Source organism: Calypte anna, chromosome 1 (genome assembly GCF_003957555.1).
Source record: "Calypte anna isolate BGI_N300 chromosome 1, bCalAnn1_v1.p, whole genome shotgun sequence".
In the NCBI taxonomy this organism is placed as follows: domain Eukaryota; kingdom Metazoa; phylum Chordata; class Aves; order Apodiformes; family Trochilidae; genus Calypte; species Calypte anna.
In genome coordinates this window covers 156,146,629-156,172,063 of record NC_044244.1, presented here as the reverse complement: position 1 = coordinate 156,172,063, position 25,435 = coordinate 156,146,629, and the positions used below count along the sequence as shown (strand labels likewise).

At 41.8% G+C, this 25,435-nt stretch overlaps 1 protein-coding gene across 1 annotated transcript in view; it reads right to left on the bottom strand.

Annotated features, from left to right (window-relative positions):
• Positions 1 to 20,178, bottom strand: part of MYCBP2 (MYC binding protein 2) — a 173,933-nt gene extending 153,755 nt beyond the window's left edge. The window contains exon 1 of the mRNA XM_030469141.1: positions 19,403 to 20,178. Coding sequence (XP_030325001.1) covers positions 19,403 to 19,695 — 293 coding nt within the window. The 5' untranslated portion in view covers positions 19,696 to 20,178. The remainder of the gene's footprint in view (positions 1 to 19,402) is intronic.
• Positions 20,179 to 25,435: the final 5,257 nt, after the last annotated feature.

Below are 25,435 nucleotides of genomic sequence, written 5' to 3'. Positions count from 1 at the left end.
TTATACTAGCAAATACAGTAGTTTCAATTTTCTACCGTTTAGTTTTATAATTTTCCTTCATCTTCTTATATCTGAACTTCACCAGAACTTCTCATAGTTGTTGCAGAACATCATCTAGATTGTGCTTGTCCTAGAGATTCAAACATAATATGAAACTGATGATAGCAACCCAATTGAAAGCTCAAGGATTAGGACTGGAAAACAGACCAATATGACCAATATTGTCTTGGCTGTCTACTACACACTGCCTGACCAGGAAGAAGTAGATGAAGGCTGCAAGAAACCTCACAGGCCCCCTTATAGGGGATGTTAAGGACCCCAGTATCTACTAGAAAGGAACACAGCAGGGCACAAGCAGTGCAGGAGGTTTCTGGAGTGCACATATGGAAATTTCATGACACGTGATTGAGGAGACAATGAAAGAAGGCACTTTGATGGAGCTGACATTTAAGAAATAATCAAGTGCATGAAGGCTGATGGCAGTCGTGCATGCAGTGTCAATGCATGTGAAGTTCAGGATCCAGGAAAAAGGGAGCAAGGCAAAATCAGGATCACAACCCTAGATGGTCAGAGGAAGAGATTCTGACCAGCTCAGCAACCTACTTTGCAGAGTCTCATGAGCTGAAGTCCCCTGGAGAGAAAGGGGTGCAAAAGAACTGACTGACTTCCACTGATCACTTCCATGGCCATTAATGGTCTGTTCACACATGCATGAAGTTGAACAGAAGGCCTGCACAGATGAACAAGGAGCTCCTGACAAAGCTCAAACATAAACAGAAAGCATACAATAGGTGGAAGAGGAGTCACATCACTGAGGAGAAACACAAGACACTGAGTGTTCAGGGATGGGACTGGAAATGCCAAAGTCCAACTGGTGTTCAGTCTGGCAGCTGATATGAAAAACAAGGTTGGCTTCTATAGATGCAGTGGTAGCAAAATGAAAGCCAGAAAAAAACGTGAGCTCAGCACTGAATAAGATCCTGGTCACAAAGACACAGGTCACCTACATGTTTACTGGTTAATGTAAACATGGCAAGAGTAATGATGTCTTACTCTCAGTGCAGGAAGCTCGTATTAGGGACTTATTTAAGCAAGTCAACAGACCTGAGAGAATGCACCCACAAGTGCTGATGGAGGGTGCAGATAACACTGCAAGGCCACTCTCAGTCCTTGAAAGGTAAAAGCCATTAGGCAAGATTCCTGAAAACTGAAGAACACAAACATCACTCCTATCTTCAAGAAGGGCAAGAAGGAAGATCAGGAGATTGAAACATGCAAAGGATGATATGGTGATAGTGAACAGTCAGCTTGTATTTAAGCAAATCATGCTTGACCAGCCTGTCAGCCTTTACAATGAGAAGACTAGCTTAGCACATGACTAGAAGGAAGTGGATTTTACTTCAACTTTAGTAAGGTTTTTGACACCGAGTTACAACATCCCCTCACACAAGCTGGATAAACTGGTCTGAAAACAGGCCAAATTGCTAGGGTCAAACGGTAGTGAATGATGGAACATAGTGTACCCTGGAACACATTGCCCTCAAGAGGCTACAGAACCTCCATCCATGAAGGTAATCTAAATCCAACCAGACAATATTCAGAGCAACCTGCTCTCCTTGATCCTACTTTGATCAGGAAAGTTGGACTAGATGGTCTCCAGAGGTTCCTTCCAATATTAACTATTCTGTGATCCTCACAGTTTGTTTACATACTAAAGTAAAATTTGACTGCACAATAAATGTGTTTGTACATTGTGGAAAGTGTACTTTTTTTTTCTCATTCTGAGTTTAGCATTTTTTCCTGGTGTCATGCCATGTTTCTGATGATGCTTCCAAGTAGAGGCATACTGAGCTTTTCATCTGTTCACCATCTGGATCAGCAAGCATACAACAAAATCAGGTATAAGAGCAGAATTCTGTAGGAATTACTGAGCATGATTAAAACTGCAATACTATGCAAAGCTAACAAGAGAATAAAGGATGGAAACCACTCCACCACACTTAAAACATATGCCTGTACTAAGACAAGTCAGTCACTTGAATCGATCCACACTTTCCTGAATATAACCCATGCCCAGGGGTATACAAAGAAGTGCATGATAAATAACATGCTTATACACAACAAGCAAGAGCTTCTCTGTGCACAACGTGAATGCTGTGTACAGGATCTTTATTAAGACTCTTCCAATCTTCAGAGGTACAGAAAAATTGTCCAAGTCCTCAAGCAATCTAAAATACAATTTCACAAGCAGAAAGTACTCTAGAATTATCTGGGGTCTGGAAAGGACCTCAAAAGGTTGTCTTCCCATTCCCTAGTCCAGCACTGTAATAGTCAAATTCCACTTCATTCCTGGCAGATGTTTTCCCTGTGGAGATATTAAACACTGGCAATGATCACATTTCCACCACTTCCTAAGTAATCCTACTAGAAAGCTCCTTGTAAGGTCTGTTATAAATCACCCCATCCCCCCCTGCAGCAATTAAATGCTATTTTCTCCATCTCCTTTGTAAAAAAGCTAGCTTATTTTCATCTTTTTTTCCATGACTAGCTTCAATTTGTTTAATTTACTTCATGTCTGAGGAAAAAATAAAAGTCTTCTATTAATTAAGTGGTCTCAATTCCTTCAGGCTTCGTGACAAATCATTTACATCCTGACATCTATTGTCAGTATTCTCTTATATTTATATCTAGTCCTTGTTGAGAAAATAAGACTATTAAAAAACCAAACAAACTACAATGCTCAACTGCAAAGAAAAGATCAAGAATAATGCTTCAGGTTTTCCTACATAAGAATCTGTCTCACCCAGTTTGAAAAAAAACAAAAAAACAAAAAAAACCATAAAGACAATCTGAAACACTCCAGGAGCATGAAACTGTTGAATTCACATTTGAATGTGATCAGTCTGTAGCACCTGTCCTGAGGAATTTTTACCTTTCCTTTTGTTCACTGGTAGTTTTTACATCTGTGCTGGTTTTTTGGCTGGGATTTGCTTTGCTTGTTTTTGTTTGCTTGTTTGTTTGGGTGGGGAGGGGTTGTTTTGGTGAGGTTATTACCTTCAATATATCTACAGTCTTTCCCAGTTTGAACCTTTCCACCTGTAACCCCAATTCCAAGGCTGAAGCTGCCAAGGATGGGACAGAAGGTTCAGGACCCAGGACAGATCCAGACGCTCCGGCCTCTTCTCCCTGCTTCTCCTCCACAGCTCTCCACCACCCAGCACTGCTCAGGGTTGGTCTGCTGGGGAAGCTTTAAACCCCCCCTTACAGTAGTTCTGTCTAGAACAGGGGTAGCCAGATTGACAGGTGGAAGGCAACACATCCCAAAAATCCACTTGAGGAAAGCCACAGTCCAGCCAGTCAGACAGCAGGGGCAGGATAAGCAGGATAAGCTTTTCCATTTGAGGAACAGACCATGCTTCTCAGTGCAGATCCAATGTGAGAAGCAGAGCTCTGGTTTACTCCTGGATCTGCTCTAACAAGATATTGTAAGGTTTGGTCCAGTTGAGAGCAAGCCCTGAGCTGAAGTACAGACTATGTGGCACTGGATCCAAACTCAGACATTGTCTGATTTTAGAACAAGCTTAGCACCTAAGATTTCTTTTAGTGAAATGCTAATTATTTTCCATAATTTTGGGAAAATAAGTTTTAGACAACTGTTAATAGTGACCAAATATTAAATTTCCCAGACAGAGTTCACTATGAAACTTTTTTGCCACTAATTTATAATCTTAATTAATAAAACATTATTTTTCCAGTACTTTCAGAAATGTAGTCAACATAAACTGTACTAGAGCACTTTGAGTCTTTCTTTATCCATTTTTTTTAGTGAGGCACTATTTACCAATTTGCTTAATACTAGGCTTCTAGAACCTTATATCTCCTATAAATTCTCCAAGGTAATTTCTAATAATGCTGAAAATGCCTCAGACAGTTTTTCCAATCATTCTAATTTAATCATAGTTGTGAAAAAACCTAGCTACTTCATAAACTAGTCTTTCTCCATTCTTCATAGAACCACATAACTTACTATACATCAGAGCTACTTTTTCTATCAGATCTGCAACAGTTTTCAGCCAAGCAGAAACCCAGGAGGTGCTCTCTTCTGATGAACTACAACAATGTGCATTTTGAGGTTTTTTTTCCCTTATGCTCTGTAAGCAGATATTCTGACACATGATCACAAAGATGAAGGCCAGAGCCATTATGGAGAGACATTAAAGCAACCACAGCCTCTGCTGGGCTCCTGGTCTCCCATGCCATTTACTGCATTCTCCAAAGCACTCCAGATCAGCTGTTAATTTGTAATGTAGCTTCAAAGCATCTTAATTTCATAACGGAGAACCACAGCTGATAAATATCAGTGCACTTGTCAGCAAAAAAACTTACTATTCATTGTGTTGTTGCTACAGAAATTCACTTATAAGGGGTTCAAAATAAAGAAACTGGAATAATAAAGAAAAAAAACTATCAAGGCTAATCAGAAGACCTGAAGAGATCTCAAAACTTTGAGACCATATTTCTTCCCTTATTGGAAGAAATAAGCTGGTTTTTAATCATATTTTACAGGACATCCAGACTTGCTGTTAGCAAACATAAAGCCAAAGGAAAAACCAAGGAAAGAGAAAGTTCAACAGAAGTTTGGGACAAACAAAACAACGTAAGTGGGCAGCACTTTAACAGCCTCATCAATAGATAGAGAACAAGTTTTATGTTTAAAGAACTAAAGAGCAAGAAACAATGTGGAGTCTGGATGACGGCAAGGATATGAAGAGGTACCAGTGACAAAATGCAAACTGTGAATATTGTTGTAAAACACATTCAAGTTGCTGCTTGTCTTCCAGGTTCCTTATTTTGTTACCTCTCTACATTTACAGCAGCTAACAATCTTCAGCAACCTTACTTCTACAAACTAGAGGAATACTTTTTCTTGAAAGCAACTGTGAGCTTCCATGTACAAAACCATCCATATTTAGCCATACAATCTGTCCTTCAAATCAAAATCCCCTCTGATTTCTCCAGCCTCTATGTGAACTCTGCACTACTGCAGTGTCCAAGAATCCCAAGTATCTATAATAAGAAACTGCCTTAAAACAGTCTCCATAAAGCAAGTCAAAGTAAACAACTCCCATAAACAAAATGCTATATGCCTTCTACAGAGCTGGCATATAGAATGTGTCACTTAAGGGTAGAGGCTTAAAGATGATATCTTTAACTATAAAATGAGAGATTCTCAAAAAATGGCTCAAGTACTAGGTCAAGTCTACACTAAAATCATAATTATGTCCTTAGTGCACCTGTGGGTTACTCCATTCAGCTCCCTCCAACAAAAATTTACTAATTAGTGTGAAAGTGGTTTGAGACAACTGGACACAGCATGTATTTCATCATGCCTAGAGGTTGCCCTGAAGTACCCTACAACTGAACTTCCCTCAGGCTTTCCTTGATTTACTTTTTGCCTTTGCAGATACTTCCCTTTCATGACTAAGCAGCCCCAAGCAATTGTTCCTTCTACTACTGATATATCCAACACGCTTTCAACCATGGGGACAGTATCAGTAGACTGCAAGAGTAAAGAAGGAAAAGGTAAAAAAAAAAAATCCCAATCTGTTCTTGGCTTAAAAACAATATCTCCCAAAGCTTTTAAATGCTTTATTTTTCCCATCACAAATTTATATGTACCATATGAATACACATATACTCTCTTAGTGTTATGCAAAACTAAGTATTAGGAAGCTTTATGAAATACGCATGCATTTCATTTGTACAAAAATGCCTTTTGCTAACACTGGTTAGTATTCCTGAGTTTTAAAATATCTCCAATAAGGAAATGTTTGCTCTGTGAAGTACTTACTGACACATACCTCCCTGCTTGACCTTCCCTTGCTCTCTGCACAGTTGCAGGCAGGGTAGGAAAAAAAAAAAAGTGACTGCTTCTGCCAAAATCACAGCCAAAGTTGCTTAGCTGCATGACAGCTGGTGCACAGACTATATTTCTGCCTGTTATGATACATTAGAAGTTTGAATACCGCGTTTGCTAGCAAAAAAACAAAAACAAAGCTGAAAGACAGGCTGCAGAAGAGAAAAGCTACGAATTTTGCAATAATATCCCCAAACTGGGGACTAATAGCCACTGGACACCTACCCACTACCCCAGCAACAAGACCTTAAAACAGCTGAAAAGTACTCAGAGCAAGTTACTTACATTTGGATCTTGTTATCATACAGCCTTCCCTACAAGAACATTATGACAAATTCATAGATTTACCTCATTTAAAAAAGCAAGTGTTGCTAGCTTTTCAGCTGCCCTCAGTCTCCTTACTTCTACTGCATTATAGTATGTATGGAGGTCCCAAACATGTTTCCATAACTATATTAACAACAAAAGGAGAGCTAAAGAGAATCTCTATTGGATGCCAAGGGAAACAGTGAAAAAGGATGAGGAAAAGGCTAAGGTATTTAATGCCACCTTTGCCTCAGTCTTTAATTACAAGACCAGCTCTTCTCGGGGTACTCAGTCCCCTGAAGGTATTTAAAATATGTGCAGACATGGCATTTAGGGCCATGGTTTAGTGGCAGAGTTGACAGTGCTAGGTTTACAGTTGGACTCAATGACCTTAAAGGTCTTCTCCAACCTAAATGATTCTGTTTCCAGCAACATGAGGACCATATTTTCCAACACAACTCTCCTGCAAATTGCTCAGCGCACTGTGTGTTTTGTTTCCTGTGACAGCTCCTGTCAGAAGACAGACATGTACACCTCATATAGATCATTTCTCCTTATAGTCTATTTTCCTAAGAATTATGGAATCACAGAATCTTTGAGGTTAGAAGGGACTTCTTAAGAAGGTGAGGGTGACCAAGCACTGGCACAGGTTGCCCACAGAGGTTGTGCAGTCTCCATCCTGGGCAATATTGAAAACTATCTGGACATGGTCCTGGGCAATGAGCTCCAGGTGGTTCCATATGAGCAGAGAAAGCAGATCAGATGAACTCTAGAAGTCCCTTCCAACCACAACTGTTTTGTGACTGACACTATGTATCAAGCAGGGCCAGATAAAATAGGTTACCCAGTACTTTGTGCAGCTGGATTTTTAGTATGTGCAAGCACACATTAAACCTCTCTGGACAACTTGTGTCAGAGCTTGATCTCTCCCATAGTGAAGAAATGCTTTCTCTTGAAATGCTCTGCCATTTCAATGACTTTTAATTTGTTCCCACTAGCCCTTGTCCTGTCAGTGGGCACTACTGGGAACAGTCACGCTCCCTCTTATCACCTCCCAACATTCATTAGCCCAGTCCCAGCTCTCTCAGCCTTTCCTTGTAGGAGAAATGCTTCACATCCTTAAATTACCTTTGCTGCTCTGCACAGGACTCTCTCCAGTCTATCTCTTCTGTACTGGGAAATCCAGAAATAGACACTCCAGACACAGTCACCAGTGCTGAGCAGAGAGTACCTCCTATCTGCTAGCAACACTCGTCCTAGCCTAGCCCGGGAGGCTTCCTGCCTTCTTTGCCATGGAAGTGCCTTGCTGGCACATGGTCACGTTGTTATCCAGCACTAGGCTACTTCTCTGCTGAGCTGTTTTCCAGATGGTCAGTGCCTCCCTGGGGTTATGCCTCTGATGCAGGATTCTGCACTTCCCCTTGTTGCACTTTGTGAGATTTCCTCTCAGCTCAATTCTCCAGCCTCTGAGTGGAAACACAACCACACGACTACGTGAGCGATTCCTCCCAGTTCTGTACCACCTATGAACCTCCTGGGGGTGCACTCTGTCCCAGCATCCAGCTCCTTTAATGAAGACACTAAACAACAGTGCCTCTAGTATCAGCTTCCAGGGTCTACTACTGATGATTTACCTCCAGCTGGACTTTGTGTCACTGATCACAAACCTCCAGGCTCAATCATTCAGCCAGTTCTGAATCAACTTCACAGTCCACTTATCTAAATCACACTTTGCCAGCCTGGGGATGCTATAGGAAACAGTGTAAAAAGTCTTACACAAGTTGAGGTAAAGAACATACACTGTTCTTTCTGCACTGGAGGTATCTGTAGATTACCCACTGTTACTGAAAACTACTGGAAATACTATTACCTTTCATCAAGGGCTACAGATTTTTAAGGAATTTTGCAGTAAGAACCATTGAGGACAAAAACCGCTCAGCTTGACAAGCAGATCTCAAAATAACACTAGACAGCACAAACAATTTTCCCCTAAAGACTAATAGTTTGGTATTTTTGTATTTTTTGATTGTCAATAATGACAATATATAAAATTACTGTGCTCATCATCACTTAGTATGCCTAGAATCTCACACTTGAGGAACACCAGTTCTTAGTGAGGGGGAAATAGCTCAGCTGCCATTCTAACAGCCACATGTGCTGCCCTCCAAGCATCTACCAGCCTGCATGCTATTTTTTGAGTTATTAATCAATCATCCTGATGTGAATTTTCATCCATGCCAACATAAAAGAAAACTCATGGCATAGGCAGTATATTGACAAATAAAAAATAAGTTAAAAAAAAATAAATCCTGTCATAAATCAGGGAAAGGAACATCAACTGCAATCCAATTAGGATGTGCTTAGGGGAAGACAGAGACTGACCAGTAGGACAAGCTACACTGGGCTCCTAAGGCATCTGAAATTGTTAAGAAAACTCAAAAGAAGACTGATGAATTTGAGAGAACACTGCCTGGAGAGGAATAGAGAGCTAACGACAGCTAAGACATCAAACATCCAGAAGTCAGGAAGACAAACAGTTACATTACACAGTCCAACTCCTCCCTGCACACTGATGCAGAAGAAAAAGGTCATCTCACTACCTGATTGCTCAGTTGGGACTCTGTTGTGCTCCTGTTGTGAGCTGAAACTGCACATCTTTTTAATCACAGCTTTAGTTTCATAGTTCAGCACTGTTTTTCAAGCCTATGATATCAACCCGCATTATCTTTACTATCATGTGATTTTTTAAAAACAAGTAGGTTCATTAAAAAAAATAAAATTGTGGAAGCATAAGAAAGAAGTGGGTTACTCTAGCTGCTGGAATATCCTTTCAAAGGCCTCTCCAATGCACTCTAAAAAGCAAGTACTGCAGGTTCTATAAATTAAATTAAACACAAGTACACAAGTAAAATGGATCCGATTTTCATTCAACTACAATAAAAGTGAAAAAATATTTAACAGTATCTGGATATCTTCTATAACTGAAATGGCTTCTGAAACAGCACAGATCTATCTTGTATAATTAAAAAAAAAAAAACGCACAAGAAGGCATCACTACAAAGTTTTCTCCATACAAAGAGAATGGTCTCTTGGGACAACCACTGACATTTTCAGTTTCTTTTCAGCAATTATCTATTTTTTTTCTTTGTTCCCTGCATTACATCTCTAAGAACACATGCAAGAAAAATATTCTACCTCACATTTTTCAGTGTAGAGGAAACTATTTCTGTATCTCCCACCCTTAAGTATTTTCAGGACTCTATTTAACTTCGGCTTTTAGCCAAAAAAAAGTCATTCAACCATAACAAACATGACAATATCTTCACCTCTGGCCACTTTCCTGATTAAATGCAATCACCAGAACCAAAGTACATACAAAGCTATTTTACACAGAATCATATAAGCAGAATTTTAATTTAGGGAAGATGCTCCATGAATTTTAGGAAGAACTGAACTTAAGAAAAAGCACATTAGCAGTGGCTAATGAGAGTTTATCAACCCAAGGACGACTACAACTACAAGTAAACTGAATAAATTCTGCATTGTCTTCACTGAAACAACCAAAAACTCAGAACTTTACAACCCTGTGTAACAGTTTATTCTAGAAACAAAATGGGATAGAGAACGGATTGAAGAGAAAGGGAATAGAGACATTACTACTATGCAAACATACAAATGTAACAAAAATGTACAAGCACATCTGCTAGAAAGAATACAACATTGGCTAGTGGGAGAGAAAGGCAAGGCAATACCAGATAAAGGCAAGTCATAAGCAACAACAGATCTCATGATGAAATCACCAAAATAATAAAGAAGAGGTTGCTATAATAAGAACTGGATAATAAGATATGTATTTCATAACAAGTTCATGCTGTAAATGACTAGTTTCAGATCTGTGGAAAGAGAGTTGTTCTCTTAAAGGCTCAGCAAGAGAAAAAGTTATTAATTGTGACAAGAACAATAAATATAACAAGAGTTCAGTCTCTCTTAAGGCAGACTTGCAGACTGACAGAGATCACGGCCAAAATAATCTAAATACTCTGGCACTGCAGCACAAGTTAGGTAAGAGGCTTCATTTTTAGTATATAAAATATATAGCATGTAAAGTAATGTATATAACTAAGATAAAATAATAAAATTCCCAGTAGTGGTTTGTCTCATTCCAATGAATTTAAACTGTGAAAACTGTTTTAAAAACAGGCTTGTAACTTCTGACTGTATCTTACTTTGTCTTCATATTGCCTTTGACTAGGGTGAATTTTCTTCAGAGTAGCTGGTATGTTTTCAGTTTGTGATGAAAATAGTGTTGTAACACGCAGAGTCAAGGCCTGTTCTGCTCTCACACCATCCTGCCAGCAATCAGGCTTGGGGTGCACAAGCAGCAGGGAGGGGACACAGCTGGGACAGCTGACCAAAGGGATATTCCATACCATATGATGCCATGCTCAGCAATAAAACCTGGGGCAAAGTAAAAGGAAAAGTGTGAACAATCACAGTTATGGGCCTTGTCTTCCCAAGTAACCGTTATAAATGATGGAAAGCTAATTGCCTGAGGATGGCAAAACATTGTGCTGCTGATGGAAAGTAGTTCATCACTCACTTATTTTGCTTCCTTTCACAGAACCTATAAAGTATTTTTCAAGAGTTAAAAAACCTTAAGTTCAAAATCCACTACCTCAGACACTTACGTGTGGTAACGTAAGGCAAGGAAAGTTAATGGAAGAAAATGAAAATAAGGAATGGCAATAAAACTTTAGCCCAGTGATTTTGATAATGTGGGAAAAAGGAAACAGAATTTTTATTTATTTTCTAAGGGGCACTATTTATTTTCTAAGTGGTATAGATTAGATTTCTAGAATTAGCAAGAAAAAAATAGATTTCTCAAGCCAAAGTAGTCACAGATATAACAAATACAAAGAAAGAAGCATCATTCAGTTATAACAAAAAAACCTAATTAAGTCAATCAACACAGTCATCAGTCTGAAGGGAGACAGTGGGCTATAACGTGCTTTTTACTATTAAATACTTGCTCCTAAGAGCGTGTTAATATGTTTTATAATGGATGAAACATTAAATCTTAACACACAGAAACCATGTACCTTGAACCACAAGGAGCCCATTCACTTGTGCCAGTTTATAATACTCATTCCTTAGAGGGGCACAATGGTAGGAACTGTCTCTGAAAGACCACTGTGAAAGATTATATTCAGAATTTAACAACTTTAGTGAACTATACATTAACTATTTTGACTGGTGTGAAGCAGTGTTTATGGCAAGCAAGGTAGAAAAAAAAAAATGCAAAAATGAAACTAAGAGATGCTGGAAGGGATCAAGGTTCCAAAGTACACAAAGGATATGGAAAACAGTTTGCATGAAGTACTTCGATACTAACGACTGTATTGCTGATATGTCATATGTGCTTTCTATAATGACATCAATATGGTGAAATGCACATAGCCATATGTCAGGAGAAGAATTTACTGTATAAACACTGAGATATTTTAGCCAGAAGGAAGATCATAGTATGGGAGTAAAACAAAACCTAACCCTCAAAACTGACGGTCAACATAGTAAAAACACAAATTCAACACCAAGTTTTGAAATCTGCAGGAAAAGCATTTACTACATTTAAGACAGCTAGCAGTGAGGAAATGTAACTTCTAAAATTGCTCCGGCCTAACTTTAACTACTTATATTTGCCACAGACCAGACCATCAGCATGTTGTAAGTCTAATATGCTGATTCCTCTCCTGTCCCATTTAGGAGTTTTATTTAGTTAGGACTGTATATGAAAATTCTGAATTCCTGTGAACTTCAGCAGAACATTCAGGCAATATCACTGGATTAAAGTGGAAGAGAGCTCATTATCCACAGGGAAAACCAACAAAAATCATGCAATGACTTCATATGGTTTTAATTACTGAAATTATAACACGAATACCGATGGGTTGCTCCTGCTCAGAACTTTGCCATTGTATAGATACCAACACCTACAAGCACGTGCCCATAAATATTCTTATCAGTAATCCCTAACCTGACATTTGGAAAGGATAAAGTATTTTTGAAGTTTAAAACACCTTAAATATAGTATTTTGGAACACAGATGGCAACAATATCAAAACATTACCAAACATCAAGGCAATCAGTTTATCTAGCAATAAAGTGAAATGGCTAAGGTCCTACCTATGCTTGAAGAGCATCTACAAGAATGCCAAAACCCAAGAGTGGGAATTGGAAAGAAGAGGCAATACTCTGCTGTAATTTCTATTTACATTACAAAAAAGACACTTCCTGAGACAATTACCATATGAACATCACTGTAAGCATCACTAGAATTTTAAGACTATTTCAGTTGCTCTTTTTTGTGAGAAGGAAATGCATTTCTATCAACTCACAAAACCTGAATAATCACCACATGGATTCCAAGTTTTGTAATTTTTCAAATGGTTTATACAAATTACAATATATTATTTATATATAAACGTACAAATACACATTAAGTTTCCTAATATATATATAACACTGCGCTAATAATAACCATTTTAGAGCAACTACTACAGTATGTAAAAAAATCAAAACTACCATGTAAAACTGTTTTCCTTATCAGAATATAAGGTAAAGCGGCTAAAATATGTTTTTTTCAGTTAATCCCTCTTAACCAAGAGCACAATATTAAAACATTGCTATAACACAGCTGAAAAGCTGAAAGCAGCTCTCACCAGCTTTTCTAGCTTAATGTAAGACTCAACAGCACATTGATTTTCCAATGAAGTTTAAGTTTACATAAGGACTTAAACTTTTTTTTTTTTTAATGATATTTACAAAATGTAAGAATTGAAAAATAGAGGAGAGTAGACTAAACTGCAGTATTTCTGTAGGAAGGGACCTATGAGCAAAGCTTTTAAAAGGAATAAGCAGAAAATTTTGTTATGGAATGCATAATAATTCAGAAGAAACACCACTATCATTTTACTAGTCTTTATGTATATAACTTTTATTTCCTCAATCAAATAAATACTTTCAAACTTTCTGCAATTGTAATTTATTTTTAGAAAGGATCAAGACTTAAACAAAAAAAAGCTTAAAGCTTTAGTAAAGGCTTCAGATCTGAAGAAATTACGTCTGTTTTACCAACAATCAAATAAACACAAATTTCACATATCTAAACTTGCTAAATATGGTTTCTCCAGATTTTTAATAACTTTGCGGTGTAAAGGTGAAGTTTTAGTAGCATTTCTTCAATAAATTTTGAAAAATTACTTAAAATATCAGAGGGTAAAATAAGCATTGTATTACTGAGCATAAGAAAGGAACTAAGGGAAGACTGCATTATCATTTTGAAAAGCATAAAGACTAACCTAGTGATCAACTTTCTTCAGAGGATGAATAATTTACTACTTAGGAGCGTGGATGATCTGGCCTACTTCCAAAAATTTCTTTTATCATCCAGTAGAAAGAATAACCACAAAATGAAAGAAAGTTGGCTGTCTTTACCCAAAATGGCTGGAAAAACAGACATCTGATTTCTGGTTAATAGCAGAAATCTTACATTCCAGTCACTGCTGAAATCGTCCTTGATCTTGATCTCAATCAAGACACTTCACAAGATTGGATTTGTTTGGGTGTTTTGTCCACACAATGCAGATAGGAGCTTTCCTGCTATGAAGAGGCAACTTTACCAAAGAAGTAATGGACAAAAACTAACACCAAAAAGAATTTGTATTTTCAATTAGTTAATGTTTTGAAACTAACTGATAGAACGTTTCTACTGAACTTTATGCAGTGAGTACATGAAGCATCTGACAAGCTCAGGATGTCTCCCTCTAGTAAGAAGCATAAGAAAATTTCTATATTTATTATTACTCAAGAAATACTGCTGCAACTCTGACACCTGTTAATACAGACACAGTCCTCACAAGTAATTTAAAGTGGAACAAAATGGAACAAAAGAACAACCTATTTAGAAATGATTCTTGGATCTGCATTAATTTAGTTTTACAGCTGCTGTGAGCTGATGCCCTAAAGATAAAATAAAATGAAAATAATAAAAAAAAATCTTTTTGGTAAAGATCATTTGATAAACATCAAAACAGATGAAAATCACTCACATGAGTATGAAATTACAGATGGTTTAGAGCATACTGTCATTGTAATATTAAAATTTGAATTTAGTCAAAATTACGTAGTGAACATTTTCATTACAAAGCTGGTCATATTAAATCCATTACAAATTTCTAATTCTACCAATATTTGAAAAAAAACTCAAAGAACAAACTGAACCCAACTGATAATTCCAGTACAAACACAGGTGAAGGAAGAGTAGCAAAGGGACGGAGAGTTCCCAGAAAACCCTGAGATGCACAAGAAAAAAGCTGCAATCTTACTGGATACAGAATTTTGTTAGGACTAAGTTATGCAACAGAAAAACTATATTTGAATTCAGCAAAAATGTGGAACTTGGAAATACTTTTCAAGTACCTTACTTAGCAAAAACAAAGATTCAGAACTGACAGCAGTCAACAAGTGACTTTACTATAGTAACAGAACAGACTTCCAGTTTCATCCTCTCAGAAACCCTCATCTGAAGCAACACTCCAACAACATGAAGTTTTGCTTCCTCTCTGAAGAGGCTCAAACTTCCTACTAGTATTTTACAGACCTTCATAGCTACACCAGCCATGATGCCACTACTATTCACCATCATTTATTTCAGTACCTACAAAGCAGAGACTACAAACTAGGCACACTCAGAATAGATTTATCTTCCAAACCAATATTGACTTGACAAGCTTGTTTCCCACTGTTAGTAGCACTGTAGCATATTCTTAACTTTGTTATCTGAGCAAAGAAAGCTGTATGTTAAATTGTGGGATTAGATACTTCTCTTCCTGTTTTCTTTCACACAATTATTAGGCTGGCACTGTTGACAAAGAACACCTCTCTGTACACAGATCTTTGTGCAGCCCTTCATCTCACGCTGCCACAAGCACAATCACAAGGTGAGCCAGATCAGGGAATTAGCCTGGATTACAAGAAACCATATTTCCCAAGTTAATTTTAACCCAGAGCCAGTCTGTAATCTGTTACTGCAAAAGACTATATAAATAATTATGTCAACGTGGCAGTGGGCACAAGCACAGCAAGTGAACTGCGTCCTTTGGAGACCCAAGTGTTCACAACACTGCAGCCAGTATCACATGAGGAAATGCAAAGCACCAGTCCTGGTTCAAAGCCAATTACTGCATCCTCCTCAACACGTGACATTCCTCACGTTCAGATGACAGCCAGCACAAACCCCCTGCAAATGTCAAATTAATCCTGCTTGTGACCTCCAGATAATCTCCGCAGTGTTTATTTTTCTTGTTTACACACAACGCGTTCTCATACCCCTTTCTAGTTCTTCATGAGCTGACTCTTCCTGAGTCAGGTTTGGAATAAAAGCACTCACTGAGGCAGGCGTTGGTCACACCACCTGAAGTGCAGAGTACAATTTTGCAGACTTGAAGCAAAAAATTCTAGGTCAGCATATTGCAAGCAGGTTGTACCATCATTCCTCAAATCAGTCTTCTCTGAGCACAGGAAGAATCTTGCTAATGCTAATAAGCAAATTTATTCAGGTTTTTAAAGCTACTTCAAGATATTTTTTACAAACATTCTTAGTGACAGAATAATAGGCTTCAGATTTTCTGCACAGACAAAGAACCCACTACTGACAGTATTATTTTATTTTAGCCTCTAAACAATTTTTCTGGCACTATCATCTACCATAGCAACCAAATGCAGTCACAAATTACTTTGAAGCATCTCTTTAGAAAACATTTGGGATTTCTACCATTTTTGTAAGACAGCATTTTGACCATTCCTACTCAAGTTTACCAGGCAGCTGAAGTGCTCAAACCTTAAACTTGAATATTTTGACCCTAGTAAGGAGAAAGGGTGGAGACCATGATCTTGGTTGCTATGAGTCTGACACAAAAGAAAGATGTTTCGGGTCTGTACCAAGAGATAGCGGGCAACTGGCTGATTATTCAATATTCCTCCTCCCAGAAGTTCTACAGTCCAATCTGGCTGTATTCACCAGTATCAGGCAGATGCTATTTACCTGACAACAGCTTAATAAAATATGTTTCATCTATACAAAGGTGCCTGGCTTCTCTGATCTGCCCTAAGATGACAATGTAGCAAAAATACATAAATAAATCTAGCCTTCCAAAATTAAGACATGCATTAACTTTGAATTTCACTTGCTTTTAATTGACGTTCTTAAAAGAATCTGCCGATATGAAACAGATCCCAAAAGAATGCAGTCTTGGAGTTAAAGGTAAATATTTTAAGAATATCAATTAATGGAAACATTAAATCTACACATATGTACAGACAGTATTTTCTACAAGAGCAAGTACAAGACATAACAGCTGAATTACCCCGAAACTAGAAAACACTCGAGGACATAAACAACTGTCCTGGTCTGGGATAAAGCTAATTTTCTGTCTTGTAATTCTGCTTTCACCTAAGTCTCTCATAACTAGCTGTACTTGCTGAAATTCACAGCAAGTTTCTCAGTCAGTGTCTGCTTCTAGGACTGATGATGCTCAATGTTTATAGTTACGGCTAGAGAATGGTCTGCAGAACCAAGGCCACTGCTCTGTTCTGAGGAACATCTTATGCTCTGGAAACAGAAAGGGAATAAAGAGGTCACACCTGCAACCCTCCTTTAGGGAGGAGCAGACAAGATGAATGACCAAAGGTGACCAAACAGAGTATTCCATCGCATATGCCCCATCGTTGGTATAAATTTGAAGGAATCACAAGAGTCAAGCCCTTTACTTGTTGTCCTTCCTTTTGCCCCTTCTTCGCCTGTTCGTGTTTGCTTTGGCATCCTGGGAGGATGCCATCCCTTCATCTGCCTCTGGTCCTGATCCGTGCCAGCCTGAATCTGAGTGTTCCTGCCTCCAGCTCCCAACTGCTGCTGACTCCAGGACTCCAACCTGGACTTTCCCAGGGCTGCCCTGCAGCCTCGGTGGTGATGTGAGCATTATTGGGGGAAAGGAGGGAGGAACATGGTATAATTTTTCCTGTATATTTGTATGTATTTAATAATTTTCCCTTTTTTAATCTCTACTGTTTCACTAAAGCCTTGTATTTTAGTTTCCAACCTGTAAGTCTCCTTTATTCTCTCTCCTTTCCTTATCAGGAAGGGGGATCAATAGAGAGCATCTGTCATTCAGTTAATTGCCAGCCCAGAGTTAAACTGTGACGACAACTCAAAACTACAGCTTTAAAAAATACAGACACCTTAAGACAAAATCGTGACAAATACCTGAACACCATGGATGCAAACACATGGTGGATTAAAGCTTAATGCTGTTTCCTAAGGAAAACAAGATTGGCAGGAAAAAAACACAAGCCCTGAACTAAGAATTGTCAGGGATAAGAAAACTCTCACAGGTGCTCTATGGGGGGGAAGGGAGAATTAGTGCCCCCCAGCATATACTCAGATGCCAGTCACTGCAAAGATATAAAATGTCAATGTTAAAAAAGAGTCCATGTTTTCAGCATTTACCAATTCCATTCCTTAACACAGCCTTTCTATGATTCTTTGATTCTATGATTCTTTCTGTGGGGGTTGTGTGGAGGGGTGGGGAATACGCCCTGCTGCCGTTACAGTCCGACTGAAAAAAAAATAAAAATAAAAGCAAACCCAAACCCGAAGAATCCAACCACTTAGTGCTCTGCAACCGTTTGCAAACTTTAAACAAGGGTGACTCAAAGCTCTCCCTACGATCAGGCCACCCACATCACAGCTTTAGGCCGGCAGGGGCTGAGAACACAGGAAGGTGCCGGTTTCTTGTTATCCGCATCCCCGGCGACCTCCGGAGGGAAACAATGGGGAGCGCCCGGGCACAACGGGGGAACCCGCCCCTCGCCCCCCTCACACACACGCACACAGCAGCCGCCAGGCCAGGGCTCCGACCAGACACCCCACCCTCATCTCCGCCGGCGGGAGAGGCTGCCCGGGCCCGGGGCGACGGAGTTAAGGGCCGCGGTAGCCACGCTCGACACCCGCCGCCCCTCCCTCTGCCGCGGCCCCTCATCGCCTCAACCCGCAGCCCCCTCCCCCCTGTCTGTCACACGTCCTGTGAGGGGAGGGCGGCGAGGCACCCCGGGAAAAAGGCGGCAGGAGCAACAGGCACCCTGCTGAGGCCCGGAGACAGAGCCGGAGAGCCGGCTATCAGGGCAGGCAGCTGCCGGAGGGAATGGAAGCCCCGAGGGCCACCATCCGTCGGGATTGAGGGAGGAGGGAGCCTCATGGATTTGAGGGGGGCGGCACACGCCCCTCCCAACCCTCCAGGCCCCCCTGGAAGGCGCTGCCTAGGACGCAGCCTCCCTCCAGACACGGGGGCCAGCGTCAGGGAAGAGATTACGGAAAGAGCAGGAAAAATAAGGCAGGGCAGCTAAAGGCTGCTCTGACACACGGCAAAGCACCGAGGTCTCTCCGCCGGCGGCCCCGCTAGCAGGCTCGGCGGGTGTCCTGCGCAGCCGGCAGCGGCGCCTCTCTACCGGTAGAGACCGCGGGGCTCAGCCCGTGTCAGTGTCACGACAGGCCCGGGCCGGAGCGAGGTCCGCCCGAGGTCTCAACATGGACACCGCCGGGAAACCCTCCATCCCCACAGGCGGCCGCGGAAGGACGGGCGGAGCGGGGTTTACATCCCCGCTTTCCGCCTGAAGGGCGTGGGGGAGCCCACCGGCCTCCGCGCTGGGGGAGGGGCGCGGACACAGGTAACACTCCCCCCGTAGCCCGGGTAGAGGAGGGAAGAGGCAGCGCCATCTGCACCGTAACGCCGGCCAAGCTAGCGGCAGGGCCCGGGCAGCGGGAGGGGGTGGGCACCTGAGCAGCCGCTGGGTTACATCACCGCCCCCTCTGTCCCCCGTGGACCGGCAGCGGCCACATGGTAAAGGCAGCGGGGGCAACGGCGCCGCCTGACAAGAGGGCCAGGAGGGAGGATAAGTGGAGCGGCCGCCGGGGGGGGAGAGGCGTGCCGCTGCCCGGGGAAAGGTGTACGCACGGGGCCAGGGGGAGCCGCTGGGGGAAGGGCCGCTCCCAGCCGGCGATGGGAGGGGTGAAGGCGGCCGCCGGGAATGCCCGTCTCGCCCGGGAAGGAGCTCGGTGCGCGTTACCTGCCCGGGTGTCCTCCCAGCTCTCGGTCGCTCAGTGCCGCCGTGTAAATCTTCCGGTATCTGTCGGCCAGGGCCTTCCCGGAGAGCAGCAGCTGGTAACGGCTCCGGCAGCCCAACGACGGCGGCACCAGGGCGCCGGGCAGGGCTCCCAGCCCGCCGGCCGAGCCCTCTTCAGGCCCCATGGACCCCACCGGACCAGAGCCACTGGAAAAGTAGAAGAAGCCGCCCTCGGCCCCGGTGCAGGCGGCGACGGCGGCTCCCGCAGAGGCGGCGGCAGCGGCTGCGGCGCTCATCCCCCTCCCCGCCCGCCCCCTGGTGGCTGCGCTGCCTGGCGGCGCGGATACAGGCGGCTCCCGCTGCCTTCACCGCTGGGGCCCAGCCATGGAGAGGCCGCAAAAGCCGCCGCCGCTGTCCTGGAGGCTGCTCATCCACCCAGTCTGGGGCCGAGGGGTGTGGTGGGGAGGGGGAAGGGCGGGAACAGCCCTCTCCTCCCTTCAAGAGGCGGCTCGGGGTCCCGGCTCCTCGCCCTCCTCCCCGGGCGCAGCGCCGGCCGTTCCTCACTCCCGCCGGCGGGCTCGCCGAGCTGTGAGCAGGACCGTGTGCCGCGGGTAGGGGGGGGGTGCAGCCGCCCGCTCGCTTCCCTCTTCCCGCTACAAGGTGTGTGTGTGTGTTGGGGCGGGGAGGGGAAGGAGAGGGAGGCGGAGGCCGGCGGCTGCCGCTTCCCCTCCGGAGTTTCTCCTCAGCGGCGGCGCCGCCGCCCTCTCCCCGCACAGCCGCCCCGGCCCCACCTCCCTCCCGCCGCCAGCCCGGCCGGCGGGCGCATGCGCCGCCCGGCCCCGCCCCCCTTTCCCCGCGGCCCCCGGGAGATCCGGAACCGATCGGGCCACCACACCTGCTGCGCCGAACCGAGGGATGGATGGGGCAGTGGTTGCCACCCGGGGCCGCAGGTGCCCGCGGGGTGTGTGTGTGCGCGGGCAGTGTTCGGATTCGCCGCGCCTGCGGGTCTCCGTACGGAGCTTATCCTTCTCCTCGTGGAGAGCGCCGGTCTGTCACGGTTTATTTAGATTTATTTGGACTCAGAAACTCCTGGGTTTTAAGGGGTGCAGCCCTTGCAGCATCTCTGCATCGCCAGGAGGCCCTGCGCCAGAGCTTCACCCGTGGGGCTGCAGGGCACGAAGTCAGCAGCCACCGGGTGCAGCAGCCGAGCCCCGGTGCACCAGGGCCCTGCACCCCGCTTCTCCCCTCTGTAAGGAGGTGAATTGCTCTCCCCCAGGAGCAATCGCCTGCCTCTCTTTTCATGCTCAACGCAGAGTTCACAAAATGCAGCTGCCACATACGGCCAAGGTTTCTCTGTCTTCCCTGGCTCCAGGGTACCTTACCTTCTTTTAGAGGGTAAGGGAGGCCTGGCAGTGGGCACTCTTACAGTGAGTCTTGTTATCGTGGAATAATCACAGAATCATAGAATGTTTTGCATTGGAAGGGGCTTTAAACATCATTTAATTCCAACCTTCCTGCCATGGACAGGGGTACCTCCCACTAGACCAGGTTGCTCAAAGCCCCATTGAACATGGCCTTGAACAGTTTAAGGGATGAGGAACCATCTTCCTCTCAGATTACTTTCCTATTCTTACGTTTCTTACATGGCTACTTTTTATCTGCTGCAACTGTAGGCCTGCAGTTTTGCCCTTCGTAATGCTTTGTACAGCTGAAAACTTCTGGTCTGTACCAGAGGACATGTTAAAAAAAGTCTGAAGCCAAATGTAGCTTGGATTGCAATCTGTAAAAAACTCATCCAAAGAAGGTGCATAGCGTTGAGTTTTCCTGATTTTTCTAATTTCCAAATGAGGGCCTCAATGAAGCCTGGAATTCTGCTGATTCTGAACACAGATAAATATTTTTGCAAAAAGTTTCTCTCTGCATAGCAGCAAATACAGGAGAATTATGCAACTGTCATCTTTCTTAAGCTTGTGTATCACCCACCATTGTGTAAGCGCTCATGCCAAATTTCAAGTACTTTTTTAGGGAACTAGGGATGTCAAAACCAACAAGTTCAAGCAGGTCTTTTCAAAGGTAGCTGTCCAGGTAGCAGAAAGAAAGCCAAATATGGCTTGGATTGCAGTCTGCAAAAACTCTTCCAAAGAAGGTGCATGGTGTCATATTTTCTTGATTTTTCTTCTTTCCAAATGAGGGCCTTAATAAAGCCTGGAATTCTGCTGATCCTGAACAGAAATAAATATTTTTGCAAAGATCCAATTAGTGCTATCACTGAGGAAAAAGCTACTTTCTGAATGCAGTTGGAGGCACCGGAGACCATCCAAGAACTATTTAAAATACTAACTACATAAAAAGCTTTCAGTTTTAATTTTTATACTGTAATGGAGTGGGAAAAATAAAATAATAAAAAAAAGAATAATCAAGCAGTGATAAAAGGAGCCTCAAGAAAACAAGCACCATATCTTAAAGTGCTAAGCACCACCAAATTGCATTCCCTCTGAGAATAAGTTAGTAAGTCTTTGCAGCTTCTCTTTACCTAAAATCATTCCTTCAGACAGAACCAGGAAGGAAAAAAAAACCACAAAAAACCCCACAAACTCAAACCAAACCAAACAAAAAACAACTAAACAAACAAAAACCCCAGAAACAGACCCTGTACCTTTTAACTCATTTGTGTGTTTTATTGTAAACTGGTACTTTATATCCAGGCTGTAATAGTTCCTTCACCAAACACACAATGCCTGACAGTCTGTCTTCTGGCAAACTGAAACCAATGACTTCTGTTGGAGACCTGAGGAAGGGTGAAGCCCAAACTCATTGGAAGTGCAGGATTTTTGGTGCCTCTTAACTAGAATTTGCAGAGTGTGTTTGCCAGGCCGGCACAGTCTGAAAGCACACGGGATGGCTCCAGCTTTGGGTGAGTTTTGGGAGGCAATTAACTGCCAGACCTACACTGTCTTGTAGGAAAGTTGTTGACTTTGCAATAGTCTGTGAAGGTGGAGTAATGAGGGAAAATCTCAAAATTATTCTGCTGCTCTAATGCCATTGTAGCCATCTTAACATGCGTGCCATAAAAGCTAAGTGCTGCCAGACGTTTTTGAAAAGTGATGCAATTTATTGCAATTCTTGCGTATTACTCCAAACTCTAGAATTTGTCTGGGCTTGTATTATACAGAGCCACACGCAGCATGGTATTATTCTTTGCAAGCTGCAACTGCTGCTCCCCATCTCTTTTTATCTCAAGCCTTTCTCTTTTTGTGAGGGAAAGTTGCAAGATGTCCACAATACATGGTCCTCCTTCTGTAAGCTTCAGCCTGTGAGGAGTAATGGTGTGACAATATAATTAGGAGCTGCCAAGCAAGAATAATTCTGGACCTTCTTATAGTCCTCCTCCAAGCTCTCTTTCTCTTCACTTGAAATTCAAAGTAGTCTTCAACCTGGGAGGCTGCTGGTGGCATCAGTTGGGCCTTGGATGTTCAGTCATCATTCATTCACAGCCATGTTTTCACTTCTTGTTTGGTACTTGGAGGAAGCAACCTTTTTTTTTTTTCCTTTTTAATTCTTTAATTTTATTTTATTTTTATTATAATTTTTTAATATGACTGGGGTACTTAAATTTCATATTCTTTCTATGAGACTCATTCTGAGCAATAATACCAGTACTATGCCAGGTAAAAAAATTCAGAAGTACACATTTTGTCCAGATGAGATGAGATGAAATGGATCCATATCCCATCCATATGCTATATCTGGTATTGACTATGCTCCTGTAGTTAGCATAGAATTACTGTATATTTGAATTTGGTGTTTTATTAAAAAAAAACACAACAATCACCTGGTAATGTTTTGGACACAGTTTGCACCAGATTAGCCCTTTGCTTTATGTAGCTGAAGCGTTTTTGACCTAGCAATATATTTGAAAGATAGATTATGTTTATTATTTTTATTGATTTAGATAACATCAAAACAGTCAACTGAAAGCCACCATTAAGTGCTTTGCAGCCAGCATGTGTTTTACTCCTGACAATACTCTAACATCTGCTTGCTGTTACAGAATGAAGCACTCTGCCAGTCAGCCTCTCCCTTTTACTTTAAGGTGGGGTTTTCATCAGTTGTGTTCATTCACTTGGCACGTTTATAAGTAACTTTTAGCAGAATTGCTCAGAAGTCATCCAGAATTAGAGTCTGACAGTCGGTCTTACTCACTGTCACTGCTCACACAGATCAGTGTGAGTTTCAACACAGCAGAAGAAGAGTTCCCACCAGGTAATTTGAAAGGTCCCCTATCCTGCATGACTGGATGTAATGGAGAAAGTTCCATGGTTTCATAACCTAACCCTTATACTTTTGAATTATATTCCCAGGCCTTTTTTTTTTTTTTTTTTTTTTTTTTAAGCTCTCAAAAATGATACAAATGAATATAGTAATTTCTTCACAAGCAAGCATGGAGACTGGAGTAAGATAACTTCAAAGTATGTGAGCTAGACAGTTTACATATTAAACTGCAACCAGAGAGTGATGAACCACAGCATTCAGTACTCCAATAAAATTTGCAATTTACTACAATTAGGTGATGTTAGAGTTCTTTGTTCACCTGAAGCAACTAGCTCTTACCATCACATTTTTCCCACAAACAGGACTTTAACCAGAAATAACAGAGAAAAAAAATATAATCTCTTGGTTACTAAGCTTCTGTCACTGTTAAGGTATGTTTTGAAGCTGATAATATGACTAGTTAAAGGGAACATTTTTCATCACATAATTCCAACAGATCTAGAGTCTATTTTGCCACGTTTACACTGTAACATACAGCTTTAAGTTGTCAGCATTTTGAAAGTTCATTATTACTGAGGGGACCTGGGGGGAGGACAAGGAAAAAAAACCTAAACAAAAAAACCCACAAAAATTTACAGCGTAATTCTTGTCCTATACTTTTCCATTACACAAAGTTCTTTAACGATAAAAGGCACAGGATAGGCACTATACTGCCTGCACTTTAGAGATAAGGCCTTCTCCTTTCCTACAATGGAGATGCTTGTTCCTCCCTATCCAGTTGGTTTGCAGGTCAAACAGTGACATGAACTTACTTATGTTTATAGTTTCTATATACAGGACAAATAAGGAAAAACAAAGCTCACATATTCAAAAAATAAAAATAATCTTAAAAAAAGGAAAAAAATCAACTTTCCAAATTTATTTGCTTTGTCATGTTTTTTATAAGTCTCTTTTTGTAGAGACGTGCTAGAGGAAACCAACCAACCAAACCTCACTTTATTTTGATGTGAGCTGTCACAAATCCCAAGAAGCTTTCTACCCAGAAGGTCCATCTGTGCACCCATTTGCCCACTTTTGTCTTCATAATTTTTATTACACTGATGTTTAGACTTTAATTCTGCTTTAGCCAAACTGTGTCTTCTTCTTTGAACTTTTTCTATAGAATTCACTTTGTGCACACACACACACACACACACACACAGATTGTGCAATGTAAAATCTTACAGCTCCAGCATTTCCTAATGTTAAGCCATATGTGTCAGGTGGGGAGATCAACAAAGAAAACCCCAACAACTTTCTTTTGCTATAGTGATGTGACTGGCATTAGAAAAAATAAAAATTACACATTCAAGTAAATGTGGTATTCATGAGTAATTTTTTCCTTTCAAGACTGTAGCAATTAACTAGTTGAGTATTCTACCAGATTTCCCCCGATGTATAAATTCAGTCTTTTCCTATATGTATTTGTCTAAACTTGCTATGCATCACATGAAGACAATCACAGCTGAAGAATTATTACCAGGAAGTAATCTGTAATCACCCTGAAGAACAAGAAAAGTTACCTAGAATGTTTTAACCAACAGCCTTATAGTGTGTGAATGAAGAGGGAAAAAAAAGAAGAGCTAAAACCAAAAATCACAGAATTTCCAGGGGATGGAAGGGACCTTTAAGATCACCTAATTCCAACCCCCCTGCCATGGGCAGGGACACTTCCCCACTAGATCAGATTGCTCAGAGCCCTGTACAGCCTGGCCTTAAAAGCTA